We start from the raw sequence: 17,013 nt of genomic DNA on the forward strand, positions 1-17,013 counted from the left end.
ATTATATAACCTAGGTTGGCCTAGTGGTGGAGAACTTGTGCTCTTGAAAAAGAGGTCACAATTTCAAATCCCACAAGGGTGTAGGGTATGTACACCTTATTGGCTTCGACCCATTACCTATCAAAATGAACAAAAAACATTTTTCAATTGACTTCATGTATTGCAGAAATGGATGCTAAAAATAGACCATTTTTTTTTTGTAATTTACCTTCCACACATCTTCGGCATGCCCATTGCACACTAAGGTGCAATTGCTAGTTTACAAATAAATAAATAAATATAGACAAACTAGTCAATGAGCCCTCAGTTTGTTAGTGACGTTGAATGGTTCTAAATATGCCCCCAAAAATCAAGTCTTGTCGAGTGCAAGTCATTGACATCATAAGGAATAAGGTTGGGATTGTGCCTTGGGCAAATTTGATGGAACAGATACCTCTCAATCCTTAGCTCATAATCAAAGAGGTTTCAACCTAAAGACCTTTGATCCTATATCAGATAGCTAAAAGTTATTTGTAGATGATATTAAATTAAAAAAAATAACAAACTATTTGTACAAAATCCACACGAATCATTTAAAATTCAACGATCATAAAATGCAGCTTGTCCTATTTTCTTTTAAACCCTCAAAATTCCATAACCTCCAAAAATAATTGGCACGTCAACTTTTAGAGATATAAAATTGAAATTTGATGGCACCTGAAAGGAAATTGCAGGTGTGATGTGGGACGAAAGGGCAATCAATCATGTTTAATATGAGCATATACACTAATACTAGTACATACAACAGCAGTGCTCGTAGGACATAAACTGGCCAAGGCGCACGATTCCACAAAATTCGGGTAAGAGGAGAGTCCAAACTAATTATTTATCAATAACACAAACCAAGATACCCTCCAAATGGCAACCATCTCCTTTAAATACATAAGAAGATAGACTTAGCAATAAATTGAATCCTCTAATCCTCTTCATGATGTGTCATCACGGAGTGTGACTCAAAATATTGATCCTTAAAATATCTACACAGTTACTTTCCATAAGCACTTTTAAGTATTATTATGGACTAGAGAATATCATGTCTCCTATTTTATCAGAATCCATTTCCTTGAGATGCCCTCTGATTATTGGTCAATACTTATCAAGAGACCTCTGCCCCTGAAAATACTGAATAAGAAAAGAGAAAAGAAATGCACACATACAGAGATGTAACTTGAAGTGATGTGGAGGTGTGTACAAACCTAACTGACGCAGACAAAAGGTGGATATAAAAAACAATTGTCCTAAAAATGATACTAGCCTAATTTTTTTTAAGGGTGCAATAAGATCTTCTAGGCATCTAGTAATCTCGTTGGTGGCAGAATATAGTCCAATGGGAAAAGGACTTCCCTACTCCGTGAAGACAAATACTATAAAGGTCGTTGTTCAGGAATGGGCAGCACAGTTTTATTATAACTTGCAGATGGTGTTAAATTGACTCGGGGCTGTACAGAAAGGCAACCTGGAATTTGCAGTCCAGCTCAGAATTTCATATTCAAAGGAGGCTAATAGGCCTACTCGACAACGTTGTGTAACTACTGACTGATGATGAAGTTGAAATGACAGAAGTAGGAAACCTTGAAGAAACTTTCCTAAATAAAGTTTTGTGACAGCTACTCATTTCAATATCCTGTTATGAAAACTAGATCATCTATTTTTCTGGGTTCTCATAACTTTCATCTCATTGATAGAAGGGGAAACAAAAAAAGGTGCCGTGAAAAGAGAAGAAAGAAATTAAAGAATTTTCTTCTTTAGATGCACCTAGTAGTCTAAACGCATTTTCAGTTCATCAAAAGTACGCTCAGTAGCATGATTTGTTGTTCTGAACTTCTGACAATCAGCGTTGCATTTTCTCAAGCTCATCTCTGTTGCGCTTTGAATTGTGATTGCTAGAGTAGGAGCGGAAATGAAAATGGATTTGACTGAATAACATTAACCTGTGCTTTAATATTAAGTCAGAAAGTTTTGTTTGTGAGCTATGCGAGATAGTAAAATCAATAATATGGGAGCTGAAAATATGATATAGGAATTTTGACATGCTTATCTCAAATCTCAAATTTCCATTTTTGCCCAGTTCGATTTTCTAATATTAGCAACTTGCTAAACCATTTTTTAGATCTAGGGTCCTTTAAGTTCTTAACCCTAGTTATATTTAGCTTTGCTTTCAGAAGCATTAGATAAGTTTTGTCAAACAAATTAAAGTTTGCTAAATGCTAGAAACAGGATATACATATGAAACGATTAACATGATTACAGTCATTATGATTTCTGCAGGCAAACACTACAAGAGCATTAGGGAATATGAAGTGATATACAAATACTAATATAATATTTTAACTAGGCAAAGACAAGTTCTCTGATGTGACAAAAAACCTTGAGAAACACAACCAATAATTATAACTGGCTAGTAGTTGAAACGTTTAAGAGAACCTGCGAATTCCCTGCCATAGTAAAATATATAAACGCAATCTCTAACAATGAATTTCTTGGCAAACGATCTTTGAACTCCTCTTCCTTGTAGAGATGCATCCGAAATACATCTGAAGAATCAAAGATGAACACATTTCTACACTGTCTGAAAGTAAGTAAATTTTCATCAAAATGTTTGGGACTGAAATCTCCATCACTAATAAGTAATAAGGCCATCTCAATCTTCAAGAAGGATGAATTGGGCTCCTCATTTTCAGATGCTCCTGGTGCATGTAGAATTTGAAAGATTGGAAACATGCAGCTCTACACTCGCAATCACCCTACAATTGCTGCCTTTGATTACAAGCTGTGGTTTGTGACATCAAATCCTCAGCTTGACCAAAATATTTTCCTGCTATAGTTATAAGAATATTCAGCATAGGAAGTTCTCCGTCATCTTTGGTCTTAGAAGCCCTCAAACTTGCACATTTTCTTAGCAAACTTCTTACTGAGGCACATGTCTCTGCATCTAGTGGTTTATCCAAAACTGCACAAAGAGCAAACAGCCACACCGCCCGATCTTTTGACAAAGAGCTGATGCCTTCAAACCAAGACACATGATACATGAAAAGTGTGGCCCTCATAACCTCATCCAAGCTCAAAATCACTGAAAGTGTGGGACTCGTATATATTTTTTCCCCCAGACAATCAACCTTCAGATCTTTACCACAAGGATTACCTGTGTCATTCGTTTGACATTCCTGGCTTGCTTCAGTAATCTCATCTAAATCTTCCAAAACATCATCTCTACCTTTCTCATTTTCCCCTGCTTGAGAACAGGATTCTTCATTGTCTGTTAGCCTACACATTGCACCAAAACAGAATCTCTCCCATGCAACTTTATCTCTACGAGATGGCAAACATGTTAATTGGAGATCCTTAGATAGATCAATCTTTGAAAGTTCCTGAAAATTCATTACTAACAGTTATATAACAGTAATTCCAAACAAAATAGAGCAATGAAGCAAATATATCTACTTTTCAGAGAGAAAGGGAGACGTTGAAGTTGACTCATGTCAAATTGGGCAGTGGAGAAATTACCATTCGCAAGTTGGAAAAGTCTGCTAGAAATTCTCTTTCCCAGTCTTTTGAAGGCAGCAAATCTATTGAACAGTCTAAAACAGGTGGTATATTTGGCATGTATGGTGTCTGTTTCTCATTCAATTTCTTCACATCAAGATTTGCAACTTTCACTCGAGGATATTGATTAGCTTCCCACCTGTGGAATTTTATTCCAGCACCAACAAAGCCAGAGTCAATGACTGTTTTCCATGTGATCGTAAATCACAAGAATTTTGAAGTGAGATATAAACCACCTTCCAATCAAACATCCAAAGCAGCAATAATCCCAAAACATTTTATATGGAAATAAATAGAATTGTCTTTGTAAGATTTTTTTAGTTGCCCAGGATTCCAAGCTATGTAGAAAGAAAATACTATGATGTCTAATCAAAGCTGAGCCTAAAGATATCCTATGGAATTAATAAACACTAAAGCTCATATAAAATTGATCCTTTCATCTTACATGATGTTGCACTACCATGAAAAATTGTAATTGAATTAAATTTTGAAATCCAATATAGGGGGGATAAACTACATTTAATAATGCTATAAGTGAAGTCACCAGACTACGGATTCCTCAGAAAGCTTGATGAAGCAGAGAATCATGGAATGCGATGAGTTATAGCCTAGAAATTAAAAAAAAATTGTCTTGAAAGAAAGCATGACCTGTCAACATAAATAGTTGTGAACCATAAGATTACGAAAACATCTATTTTAGGTTTAGAATTGTCAGCAATATGGCCAACTTGCTTAAATCTGTCAATCCCTGCAAGCACTAGAAAAAGAAACAGAAAACAGAGATAAGGACAAGCAGAAAGAAATCTAGAGTCCATAAAAAAGCATGCCATTAAGAATGGATAACTTAAAAATGAAAATGTTTGGCTTAAATTCATGACTCAACCATCTCTGATAGCTAAGCAACACAAATGAAGAAGTCTCCTGTCACAAATTGGTCAACATCCTTTAAGTTTAAAACAGGTGGCTACAACATCCAAACATGTACCATATATTCAGAAATGGTGGAAAGAAGGGGATAACAGTAGAATAATGAGCTATGCAAAACAGAAGGAAATCTCAAAGCTGTAAAAGTGACCTTTGAAAATGGAACAAAACAATTTTGGATAACATAGATCAAAGACCAATTAAAAAAATCAGAGAGAGCAAGGTGTTAGAATCCCTGCAGGTTCAACTATGAAATGAGAAATTCAACAAAAGCCAGTTAACAAATGAAAAAATATATTATAGTAGGTCTCATAATCACATAAAAAAGATGATATATATAGGAGAAAAAATTCAGATCCACCAGGATTAAAGGAGGGTCATTATCACAATTATTTTCACTAATCAAATTTCAAAGTGAGGCATATAGATTATAAAGTATAAACATAATTAATCAGCTTACAAAACTCATACATTGCATGAAATTAGGAAACGGGTATGGTTTCAAAAACAGAGATGGCAAGATAATGACACTCCTGAAATTTGTCAAAAACCAAAGGATTAAAATGTAACATAATATGTTAAAAAATTCAATGATTTGGAAAAGTTCAATTGATTAATTAGATGCTGAAAAGAACAAAAATAACACCTTTCTACTAATACTCAACTTAAAACTCCATAAAGCATTAAATATATCCAAAATCAACCTTTATATAGCAGAATAGGTAGAGGTCATGACAAAATACAATGTGTTGTGCAAAGTACACTAAGGCTCTTGAGGTTGGGGTGGTTACACTGTCTACTCTTCGGGAATTGCTGCTCAAAATTTTTTGACAAAAAAACAATGCCATCATGCTGGCCACAGCTGCAATATCTGAGAAACACAAAATCTCTCCAAAGAAAACAGCAATCTGCCTTTGTCAAATGATGTCACCCTACTCAAAATCAATATGCTGTCCGCTCTCCACACTGACAACCTGCAATGCAAGAAAATAAGAGAAATGGGCTCTTTGAAAGCCCACGTTAAGGCTTAGAATGAAATTAACAATTACTAATTAGGGATCTTGTTCGATTTTTCTCTTAAGATATTTTTTAATTATAATTTCTTGTAAGTTTTTGTTGAGAAGTGTGTTAGCAGCAAAGCAAAATAAAATATAGGAGCATAAATATAATTACTGGCATTCAAATATGCAGGCAAAAAGAGAAACTCATAACTAGTGGACACCATGTATTAGACGTCACAGAAACATTTTATTATAACAAACTACTCCCATTGCACAAAAAATATCTGCCCCAAATTCCACAAATCACTATAGCCCATCCATCTCATTTTATGCAATCCCATGATCCAAAAACTAAAGCGTTAAAATATTAAAATAACAAACTCTTCATATTTTTCACAATTCATTACCATGTCATTGTTTGACCAATGTTTGTAACAGTTTTGGGTTTCATAAGGTTTTGCAAGGAAACACCAACTTGGAGGAGGGAAATGTATTTGCCCAATAGGAGTGTTTAGAAGATGTCCAACCAGCTGATTCTGTTTTCAAAATGATTTCAACATTAAAATGAGGGATGGAAGGGAGGGTACTTAAAGTGATTGAAGAATTGACAGACTAACACTTCTAATGTTTCCAAATACAATTCTAATAAATTAAGAAGAACATTAAAGAAAGGCTTAGGAATCCTTATAATCCACATAGTGACATACCTTACTCGTCGAAGATATTCAAATCCATCGTGAGGTGATCCAGAAGCAAAGTCAGGCTCTCCTTCCACTGCTAATGCTGGTTTCAGTAAGCTATCAAATTCATCCTCACTGCTCTCAGAATCCCAATTCTCCTCGTATGAGCAGTTACTGCTTTTTTGGAATTCTGCAGCTTTCAATCCTGAGAGCCCAGAACAAGGTAGCTCTTTGTAGCATTCCTCTTCTGATTTTAACAGCAGCACTGAACCTGCAATGTATACGTTTAACAAAAATAATGTTAAATTGATTATTATTATGAAAAACCACAATTTTCAAGATGACAGAAAAACAGAACATAACCCTATTTCTATGTTATCTTTCTTCATCTTAGTCATTTAGTACTTAAGTACAGACAGTGCTTATGTAGGGAAAAGGATATCATCCGAATATAATACTGACAGGTGGACCTAAAGGTTCAATAGGCATGCTGATATGTTTCAGAAGAAATTGTAGAATTTGTTAGATGTATTTTTTCTTATTTAATAATTTGTAAGCTATTTGATCCAATAAATTATGTTATCATTTTACAAAATTGCATTATATTAAAGGTCACCTTGTTTCACTTAACATGACTAAATTTATTTTTATATTACATGTTGAGATGAACATACATCAAGTTTTTTTGTATGTCATATATGGAGATGAACCAACATGATTTCTATGAATCTTTTTTGGACATTTTTTGGAGGCAGTCTTCCTCTGGCTTCCATAAGATTATATATAAAAAAAATTGCGAATGTAAGGGATATACAGAGACCTGACAATCTTCAAACTTGTGACACTGTTACGAAGGTAAAACCTTGTCAGTCTGTTTGAGTTTCCAATGTCAATTGTTGCCTACAGATTGTTAGACCCTATGCTTAATAGAATGTCAGTGCCATTTTTTGTGGGATTTGTTGTTGGCTACTACAAGTAACAGGAACAATTAGAATTAGTTGTGGTTATTATGTGTCCCATTTACAGTAACGAAGAGAGGCAGATGAGGTGACCTGCTCTCATATGGCAACAAAGGGTGGTAGATCAGGTGGCTTGCTATAATTTTTTTGTAATTGACAGAAACTACTTCACCTTGGAACAAAATTCTTCAATCCAAGACATGAAGGTTGACAAAAATAGTACACAATGCCACACAAAAATAATCTCAAGTGGTTAACAGAACGACTTCGACATTCATTTAAAGGTCAGAAATTTTGACAGTAGCTTAAAATCTCCCTTTTTGTGTGATAGTCTTCCTGAAACGTCAGTCATATTTTACAGAAAAATTGCAAAAATTTAATTTAGCCCCACGATTCATCTTATGTAGCCAGCCACATCTTTATCTTTTCAATAGTAGTCCTTTGTGTACCTTGTAGACATTGAATTTGATGGGACTTGTTGCCCTTTAAACGTTCCTTTGGTTACGGTTGTTCTTCAAAAATGTTTTTTATGTATCAATTGTACTGTAATATTTCTTTTAATCTGGAAACCTCAATGAGAAGACAGACTTTGCCAATATAGCAGTTTGCATGAATAGGCCACATTCTAATTCCATTGCTTTTGGAGTTAATTAAATTTCCATCACTTAAGTGTAATTTTATCGCTTATGGAAAAGGAAAAATATATTTTAAGTAGATTAACATTTATCTTATAGAAAACAGCATGGAAATGTGAAGTATACCAGCTTATGAAACAGTAAATTTTAAATAAAAATAATATTCTCCAGATTGGTGAGAAAATCTTATATAAGCAAACTCGGGTATAATGGCTCAAACCAGAATTAATCTCAGAAACAATGATCAGATTCAAAACACCATCTCAGATAATATTCACTTTAGTACAATTTCATAAGTCCAATCCCCAAGTGTACAACATTACGGTATTACCATATTCGACTAAAGGAATGCATATAAAAGTCAGATTATTTGTCCATAATACATACAGGATGGCGGAATTTCCTACTTGTAAGAGTTCTGTTCCAGATGTATAAGCATCTTCGTTTTATACATCAGAACAGAGATGATCCTCCCCAGGCCTTCCTGGAAAATGTCTCAGACCAATAGCAAAGATTTCGTTGCTTAGTTGAGTACTTGCGTTTGAAAGTGCATGCATGGCTGGGTGCTGAATAGTCTGTCCTTGTTGATCATGATCTACTCTTAAATCTGTATGTGCCTGGACTCTTCCTTATTGACCATGAGTCACTCCTAGTCTGTATGTGCCTGGACTGTTTCAAATATCGGCCCTACTACAGGTGGGTACTCCTTTCAAGTTGCCGCTCATTCAATAACACCATAGGTCACCAGATAGATCCCTTTGCTGCCTCAATCTCTATAAGGACTCGGTTATGCAATAAGGAAAGATAGCCGTTCAAAGATCAGATAATGAAATGCTTAATGATCTAGCAGGGCTATGTGCCACCAGGCGTTGAATACTCAGGTTGGCATCTGAGTATTAGTTGCATTTATTTAAATGCAAAATACAGTGCAAATACTTCTTCGATGCCCCCAACCTTGAATCAAACTTCTATAAATAATAAACTTTACATAAGTCAGCCTCATGAATAAACTGACCCAGGGGTGGTTAAAATGAGTCAGCATAGGGAGCAATTATATGCAAATACTTCTTCGATGTCCCCAACCTTGAATCAAACTTCTATAAATAATAGACTTTACATAAGTCAGCCTCATGAATAAACTGACCCAGGGGTGGTTAAAATGAGTCAGCCTAGGGAGCAAATATATATATATATATATATATATATATATTAATTTCATTTGTTTATAAATTTAATTTACTAATTATTTGATATTTTATTTATTTATTTAACCATGGGCTAGCCAACCCAAACAGAAATCGGGGACATTACAGTCATTCTGTCCTGAACATTGCTTACCCTCAAGCAATCCACGCTTGCATGCCAAAACCCAATGCCAAGATCCCCTATCAACCTTAGAACCTCTACTTTGCTACTCTACTGTGCTATTCTGATATAAACAGTAAACACCTCCCTTCCAAACTCCATCACCAATCTTATCAATCTTGGAACAAATAAGTGTGAGTGTTTCTTGGCCCACCTTCATGTAATTGGAGTGCCTATTCATGAGATTTCCTGGCTAAACATGCAATTCTCCTTTTTGGCACTCAATCCCAAATAAACAAATCATCTCATCACATCTAATATGTTGCACAATATTGTATGGTCCCATCAGTCTCATACACTACAAATCATCATATTCACATGAGGCAATTATGTTCATACCTGAAGTTTGGATTGATGACTCTTGAACATTACTTTTTTCTGTTATCGAGGAGTCCTCCTGTTTGATAGCTTGAAACTCTGATCTTTCTTTATGCTCTGCTATCATCACTTTCTTGACCTCCTCTTGTGCTTCTGCATTCTTCTCTATTTCAGGCTCCACTTATGCTGCTGCTAAAATCTTCTCTTATGTTCTCATTTGTTTTATGTTGTCATTAAGTTCCCTTTCCCTTGGATTTATCCAATCCAAATATCTCAAATAATCATCAAAAACAAATACAGATTTAATTTGATCAGACAGTCTTAAATACTCTTCAAAGATTTTGATGGCTTCAAATGTGTACCTATTCAGATCCCATCGTTCCAATCCAAAGTTCTCCTTGTAGGGCTTCTCCCCATATCTTCTTCTCCTTCGCACATTCATTTGAAGCTCAAAATAGTCAGCAAAGGACAGATCTTGACATATGGCTGGCCTTAAGTTCATATGTTTGGCATGACATCTGGCCACTTTCCCAGCAGGTTCTTCTGATTGTCGTTCTTCTTTTAGAGATTCTGTGTCCCATCATTCTAGCAATTTGGCTTTGAATAGCGGAAAAAATGCCATTGGATCCACAGCTTCTTATTTTCATGGAGCTGTATCACCAAATCCTCATAGGCTGGCAGGAAGGTGGCTTTGATACCACTGAAATATACCAGCTTGTATAACAGGTGATTAAAAGGAGTGCTTAACCAGTGTTAGCAACAGAAAGCTTATGTAAACTCGGATTTGATTTCTCAAATTTAAACATTCACTCACAACACAATAAAATATCACTGCTACCAGTATTTATATTTTGTTATGAAAATTTTTGTTAGCATTATAATATTTGAATTCTGCACTTCAGTCGACAGGACCGTTAGGTTTCTTTTTTAAATTTAAAAGTATCTTGTGCGTCCATTGGGGGCCAGTTTTGTGTCCAATGAGATCAATTGTATGGGTTGGCTAAGACTCTTTTTCTAAAGTTGTTTGGTCTGTGTGGCACACTCTTGAGGATCAGTTTAGGGAATTTACAAAAGGAAAAAAAGGCATCTTGAAGGTTTTTGAGATTTCAGTTTCGTAATAACATATACAGATTTTAACTATACAGTAGATTCAAAAATATCTGATTTTCGGAGTAAGTTTCAAATCAAAGTTTACAGTACTTGTTTCAGAACTTTCACACATAAGTTTCAAATCTCATTTTACAGTAGTTGTTTCAGAACTTTCAGACATAAGCTCAATTGTTTTCAAATTCAGCTTTTAAGTATAGAGTTTTCCACAGTTGTAACATTAATTCCTGTTGTGAACAGATTAGCGTCACCAGACCTGCAGATTTCGGGTTTTAGATCTAGAATGTTACTATTTATAAGAGCAAGTTCCTGTTAGTAACAAATAACCTTCAGCACATTTCATTTCAGGATAAATCTGATGATCAGCAACTCGTAACTGAAATATACAATTTGACATAATGTTTTCAACATTCTCCTGCCTCCAATAAGAATAATATAGAATATGATTATACTAAGAATTGGTTCATTGGAATTGATTCTGACATCAAAGGAGATGACTTTGATCATGTGGATAAAAGTCTATCACCACCTCAACCATATTGCTTTTCCGGTGCTCCAGATTGAACAAAACCTGCTGATACTGTTGTAGGGATCACCGTTAGTTCAATTGAGGCAATCACTTGGGATATTTTTCTTGGCTCAAACAAGATTGAACTTGGAGTGCAACCTTGACCAGAATAACAAGTGAATGTGAAAATTCAATAACCCTCACATATTTCAGCTTTTGAACTACTATGTTTATCAATTACATAGAATACTGCTTGAGGATTAGCGGCACCTATAAAAGGTGACATCACTTTGTGCACATAACGATAGCAGCAAATCCAATGCATGAGAGAGCTTAGCTCATTAAGTTGCTGATATCCTTCCCATGCCCAATTTTACTCTGATTCTGACTAGTGAGAGAGTACATACGCAATCACAATGTTTCATCCATTCATATAAGTTAAGCACAATCAATAAAGTGAAGAATGCAATCCTATAAGATGAAATATAATATGTACTCAATGAAAGTAAATACTATAGTTGATAATCAAAGTTGGGAAGTGCCTTCACTGGAATATGTCTCCTGGATCATCTACATATAATGTTCCATGATACAGTTCCCAACCATAAAGAGAAAATTCAAACGGGAGGTTCGTTTGTGATTTGGAAGTTCTATTCATGCAACTATCAGACACAAAAGTTGGGAGCAAATGTACAAATGACTCATAGGCCATGCTACATTTTACATATATTTGGCAGTAAACCTCATATGCTTGACTTAAGAGTCAAGAGTCAACAAACCAGATTTTGACAGTGTTGTCAGGCATGTTTCCAGGCCCATGATGAATTCAAGGTAAAGTTTATATAAGGTATTAAAGTATATCTTCAGATATATCGGTGGTAGTCGTTAGCTTAGAATACAGTATTCTTGTGGAGCTTAGGTTAGATTCAGGGGCTGCAGAGCTTCAGACTGGGATAGTGACCAGGCCGATGACTGAAGTTCCACTGGATTTCATCTTGGTTCAGGTTTACTTGCTTCGTCAAGGAGATAATCCACTGTCATTCATTTGTGAAACAAGTCAGGAAATGGTCGTTTTGTCACAATTGAACAACAGGTAGTTTAGTAGTAAGGGGGAAATATGTCTATTCCTAATCAGTTCATTCCATGTGGGAATACCCCTCATGTTAAAGCCTAAAGAGGGAAATGGTGAGGGTTCACCACAACTGGGAAGCTGGAAGCAACACACTCCCATGAGTTTTGATCCTCCTCAACCTTAGAAAGGAGTTTTCCTAACAGAAAAATATTACAAAATAAAATTAGAGATGAGGTCGACTGCAAGTATCAGGTGCATTTGGGAAAGATAAAATGCTTATTAAAAGGGGATCCTCAATACAATATTGTAGGTTCAATTCCACTCCCCACGCTCTAGTGAGGATGAGGATTCATCAAATTACAACAGAAAGGATGAATTTTCAGCCTCCAAAGTAAAAGGATCGTTTAAAACTGAAGCATATTTCAAAATCATGTGTTCTTCAGTTTTTAAGCCAAATACAATAGCATGTATTCGGTGGTTGTTCTTTCACCAAAACATTATCGTGTGACAACAAATTTTTGTACTCCAACAAATCTGGATTTAGTGACTCAGCTGATTTTTGCGAAAACATTATCATGTGGCGGCAAATTCATACAATTGAAAACCTGATTTAATAGCAATCACATCTCAGCCAACGCAAGAACAAATATCAAAATCCCCAAGATTTCAAAACTCCGTTTTGGGTCATTTACAAAGTTAACAAATACACAAATATAGTAAGATATAAAGAGTGCTTCTGGATATAACTATGTGGATGTTTTATATATCAACTTTTCAAATCATGAATTTGTTGATTCATCCATCATGAAGATGAGGAAAAATATTATGTACGAATTACAAAGCTCAAAAAGAATTTACAAAATTTAAAATGAAGAAATATGGTGAGATTTTCAAAACCTTGTGATTCGAGCGAATTTCAGGGTTTAAAATGGGTAAATATGGTTTGACTTCAAAAAAACTAAGTCTTCTCACTCATAAATTTTATAATGAAGAAATTTGGTTATTCACATACCGGTGCTTATTGTTTCCGTTTTGTTCTCTTGTTCAGTCTTTTTGCAGTCTCTTTGGCGCCTACTATCCGTGTTCATCTGCCCGCTTTTGTCTATTGCGCAAGGGTCACATCCAAAAGGTTCCAACGCAGCCATGATTCCGTTGCATCCCCGCACTTGCTCTTCTTCCCTCACAACGAACTGCAAATTTAACAACTCTTCTTTACCATACTTTATTCGAGGGCGGAGGGCATTGCCGTCAGACGATGGAAAAGCTGATAAATGATAAGGATGATATGTTTCCTCCTGCTGTTTTTTATTATTTTCTTCTTCACTTATTATTTCCCTTTTGTTCGTGTGTTGTTTCTTTTTACGGGCTCTTTGGCGCCTACCATCCTTGCTCATCTGCCCGCTTTGATTCATTTCGCGAATTTCACTTTTAACAGGCCCCAGCGCAGCCATGATTTCGTTCCATCTTCGCAGCTGCTCTTCTTCACTCACAACAAACCGCAAATTTAACAACTCTTCTTTACCATATCTTATTCGAGGGCGGAGGCCATTACCGTCAGAAGATGGAGAAGCCGATAAATTGTGAGGATCGTATGTTTTTTCTTCTTGTTTTTTACCATTTTCCAGCGTGGAAGCGGATTCTGCAATTGATTCGTCAGTGGTTGTGTTGTATGGATGAACGAGAAGTTGTGGAGCTTCCGCCATTGAAGCTCTGAAGGGTTAGTGTTGTCCTCCTTGTTGAAGGTTTTCCTGAACCTATTTTTTAATGGAGTTGATCGGTGCGCCTGTTGCCTTTGGTTGAGCCAATCAAACTTCATCGAACAGCATTTTTTCTACCCATTTAGAAATATCCCTAAATGGTAGGTTTGTTGAAGTGCCTCTCAAGCAAATACGATACTAGCACTTTACAGTGAAATATATGTTTGAAAAAATGGAAAGCTAAAAATTAATTTGATAAATTATATGAAATGGGTCTACAATATAAAATATATTTTATAATCTATGAGAACGAATAATTTAAGAAATTGATTACTTTGAAAATATTTATTTAGATATCTTCTTTGTTGGTGATGCTGATTTTTTAAGATAATTTTGTATGATTTATGTGAAATAAAAGGTAGAGAGCTCTAAATTTATGTTTTGTATATAATTGAACATTTTTTAAGAAAAAACATTTAAGTAAAAATAGTTCAAATAAGGAGTAGAGTGCAATTGATATCAACTTCTTGTAGATGAGTTTTCCCCACAAAAAGAAAATTTGTAAAAATGAAATTTATACATCAGGAATACTTGAAGAAAGTGTGAAAGAGATTGGGCTTGGAATTGCATACCTTGCTTTTTAGAGGGGCAATTGTTGTAATCGAGCTTCTTCTTCTTTTCTTATAATTGTGTATGGATTATTTTGTATTTTAGAGTATCACTCAAAGAAGAATGTCAATTCAATGTGAAGGCCATCTAATGATTTGACTCTAGATATAGCTATAAATGTCAATCCTTATCTTTCTATTTTTTCAATATTGATTGTTGCTTTTTGTAGTGTTAGACCTTGGGATTTGTGCATGGTAATAACCCATGCCATTATGAGTGGTATTTGCCTACAATTATCTAGTGATATAGGTATTATTGGTATATATTTTGGGTCATTTAATTTTGATTCCATGGTGGCCTGCTATAATTATCAATCCTTGCTATAACGTACATTGGAACATCTGGTGGTTTGGAAGCCCATACCATAAATGACATCAATAACTTCACTAAGAGATCCATTTACAAGACCTTCTTGTGTCCATATGTTGGTTGTGAGCATGATTTGTTGGCCTCTACATAGTAGCACTTGTTTTTCAAGCTACTCATCATTAACTTCAATGTCTATTTTTCTTTTGGTACTTGTTGCAATACTTATCGCAATTGGATGATTCAACCGTTTTAACTTTTTTCTATTGTGTAATCTTACTAAATTAATAGTAGAAAAGTGGTGTGTTTAATTATCAAATTGTTCATTCTCACTTGTTGTAAGTTGTTTGTTTGTGTGTGTCATTAACAATTGTCAATCTTCTTGTGTTAATTCAGCATTTATGTTTGACAAAATTGTGTTTCTATTGGAGTTCACCTTTTTGATGAAACATTGTTTGTAAGGTGGCAATCATTGTAAACTGGTTCCACAATGTTTTGGCATTTGAATGCGATGTGTAAATAGGCTTGTCCATCATAGGTGGCAGTTGTGTGAGGTCACCAATTAGAATTATATAGATACTCTACAGAAGTATACATGTTGTTGGTGGGGAAAGGCTTCGTGTAGCCTAGTGTCTATTTTTAGTAGTATTTTTGGCCCTATGAAGCTCATCTTGTCAATGAGAAAGCATCTTATGTGTTTCATGTATTCTTAGAATGTTGTTAGTGTTTGTCCTTACATAGTGGTTGCATTTATTTGATAGGAATCCTAAGCGTTGAATATATAGTTGATGCATGTATGTTAAATACAACAATTATTGTGGGAGCTAGTGTGAGTATTTGGCTCTTTTGTTGTGGCATCTTACTTTGAAGTGCATTCGTTATGCAAGCAATTAGGTACAATTTTCCTATTCCTAATGTTCCTCAAATGATCATGTGTAATGGTTTATTGAGTGACCTTTGCTATGGTTTATAATTATTGTGTCATTTCTCGCTTTGATGATAATGTATAGTTTGGGATGTTGACAATATTGGCACATGTTTATTTTGGTTGTTTTTTTCCCAATGCTTATGAATTGTGTTGCAATGTCATGTAAAAATTGGGGAATTGGAAGTCAATCCCACCTATAGTTGTTATCAAACTCGCGCTTACCAAGAATTTCAAGTTCATCTAGGTTGGCATTATTCAAAAGACCCATTTGCAAAAATAATTCCCATTTGTTCATTTCTATTTGTGCCCCTTGTGTTCATGTCATTATTACTATCTTCTTCCTCTTCAATGTTATCTTCCACTTCATTGTTGTGATTGGCGTTGCACATATCATATTTGTTTGTGCTCATTCAGTTCCAATGTGTGATTATTGTATCTTTAGTAACTCCTATGCCAATTTCTATGTTTTGAAAATGTTTGTACAAGAGTAACTCGCTCCGACATAATGTTTCAAAGTGTTCCAAGTCTTCCTTCGGCATGTTGTAAAATTTTGGGTAAACATTGACAATGAATTTCACCTTTCTATCTTTCCATTTGCATCCTTTATGACCTCCAACATAGGAGAAAGATCTTATAGATAGTAGTGTTATTGTTTCAAGCTCTAGAGGTTGTCTAATGTAGAAATGTAAGTAGCTAGATTGGATTTTTTATCTCACCTATTGTTCTTGTTAGTTGATAGAAGACCTTTCATCCAATGTTCAAAGATTTAAAAGGTCTATACAAATTACAAGGGAATTTTTTTGGAGCATATGACATATTTATTATGCTCTTACATTACAATCTACCACAATTTCTATCCTAAATTTTTGATATGTTGTTAGTGTTGGGTTATTTGTTTTTTGGTTTGTAAATATTCTTGTTAACATATCAATACAACTCTTAGATGTTCTCTTCACTTTTGATGCATTCTTGACAATGTATTTTAGAACAAGTACTCATGATATGACAAGTCAACAATCTATGTTGGCTCTCCATGTTGGAATCATTTTTGGGTTGTGTATGTTTAACCTATTATCATTTCTTGCAGGCTCGTACTTTTTGCTACCAGTGTTATCACATGATAAGACAAAGATAATTTGTTCTTTCCATGGATCTTTGTATCGACACTCTTGTTTATTCCCCTTCTTATATAAGCATGATCCCACTTTGCATTTTGTGTGCCTTCGAACAAAATTAACTGTCTTCATAGTCATCAAAGGGAT

The 17,013-nt window shown here is 35.0% G+C and overlaps 1 protein-coding gene across 1 annotated transcript; it reads right to left on the minus strand.

The window, feature by feature from the left end:
* Positions 1-2,340: 2,340 nt before the first annotated feature.
* LOC131049025 (uncharacterized) lies at positions 2,341-14,047 on the minus strand. Its single transcript, XM_057983026.2, has 4 exons — positions 13,164-14,047; positions 6,215-6,458; positions 3,544-3,721; positions 2,341-3,407 (listed from the first exon to the last, which is right to left on the minus strand). The coding sequence occupies exons 1-4, from the start codon at positions 13,852-13,854 to the stop codon at positions 2,784-2,786; spliced, it is 1,737 nt and encodes a 578-aa protein (XP_057839009.2). The 5' UTR covers positions 13,855-14,047; the 3' UTR covers positions 2,341-2,783.
* Positions 14,048-17,013: the final 2,966 nt, after the last annotated feature.

Source organism: Cryptomeria japonica, chromosome 1, assembly GCF_030272615.1.
Source record: "Cryptomeria japonica chromosome 1, Sugi_1.0, whole genome shotgun sequence".
NCBI classification, from domain to species: domain Eukaryota; kingdom Viridiplantae; phylum Streptophyta; class Pinopsida; order Cupressales; family Cupressaceae; genus Cryptomeria; species Cryptomeria japonica.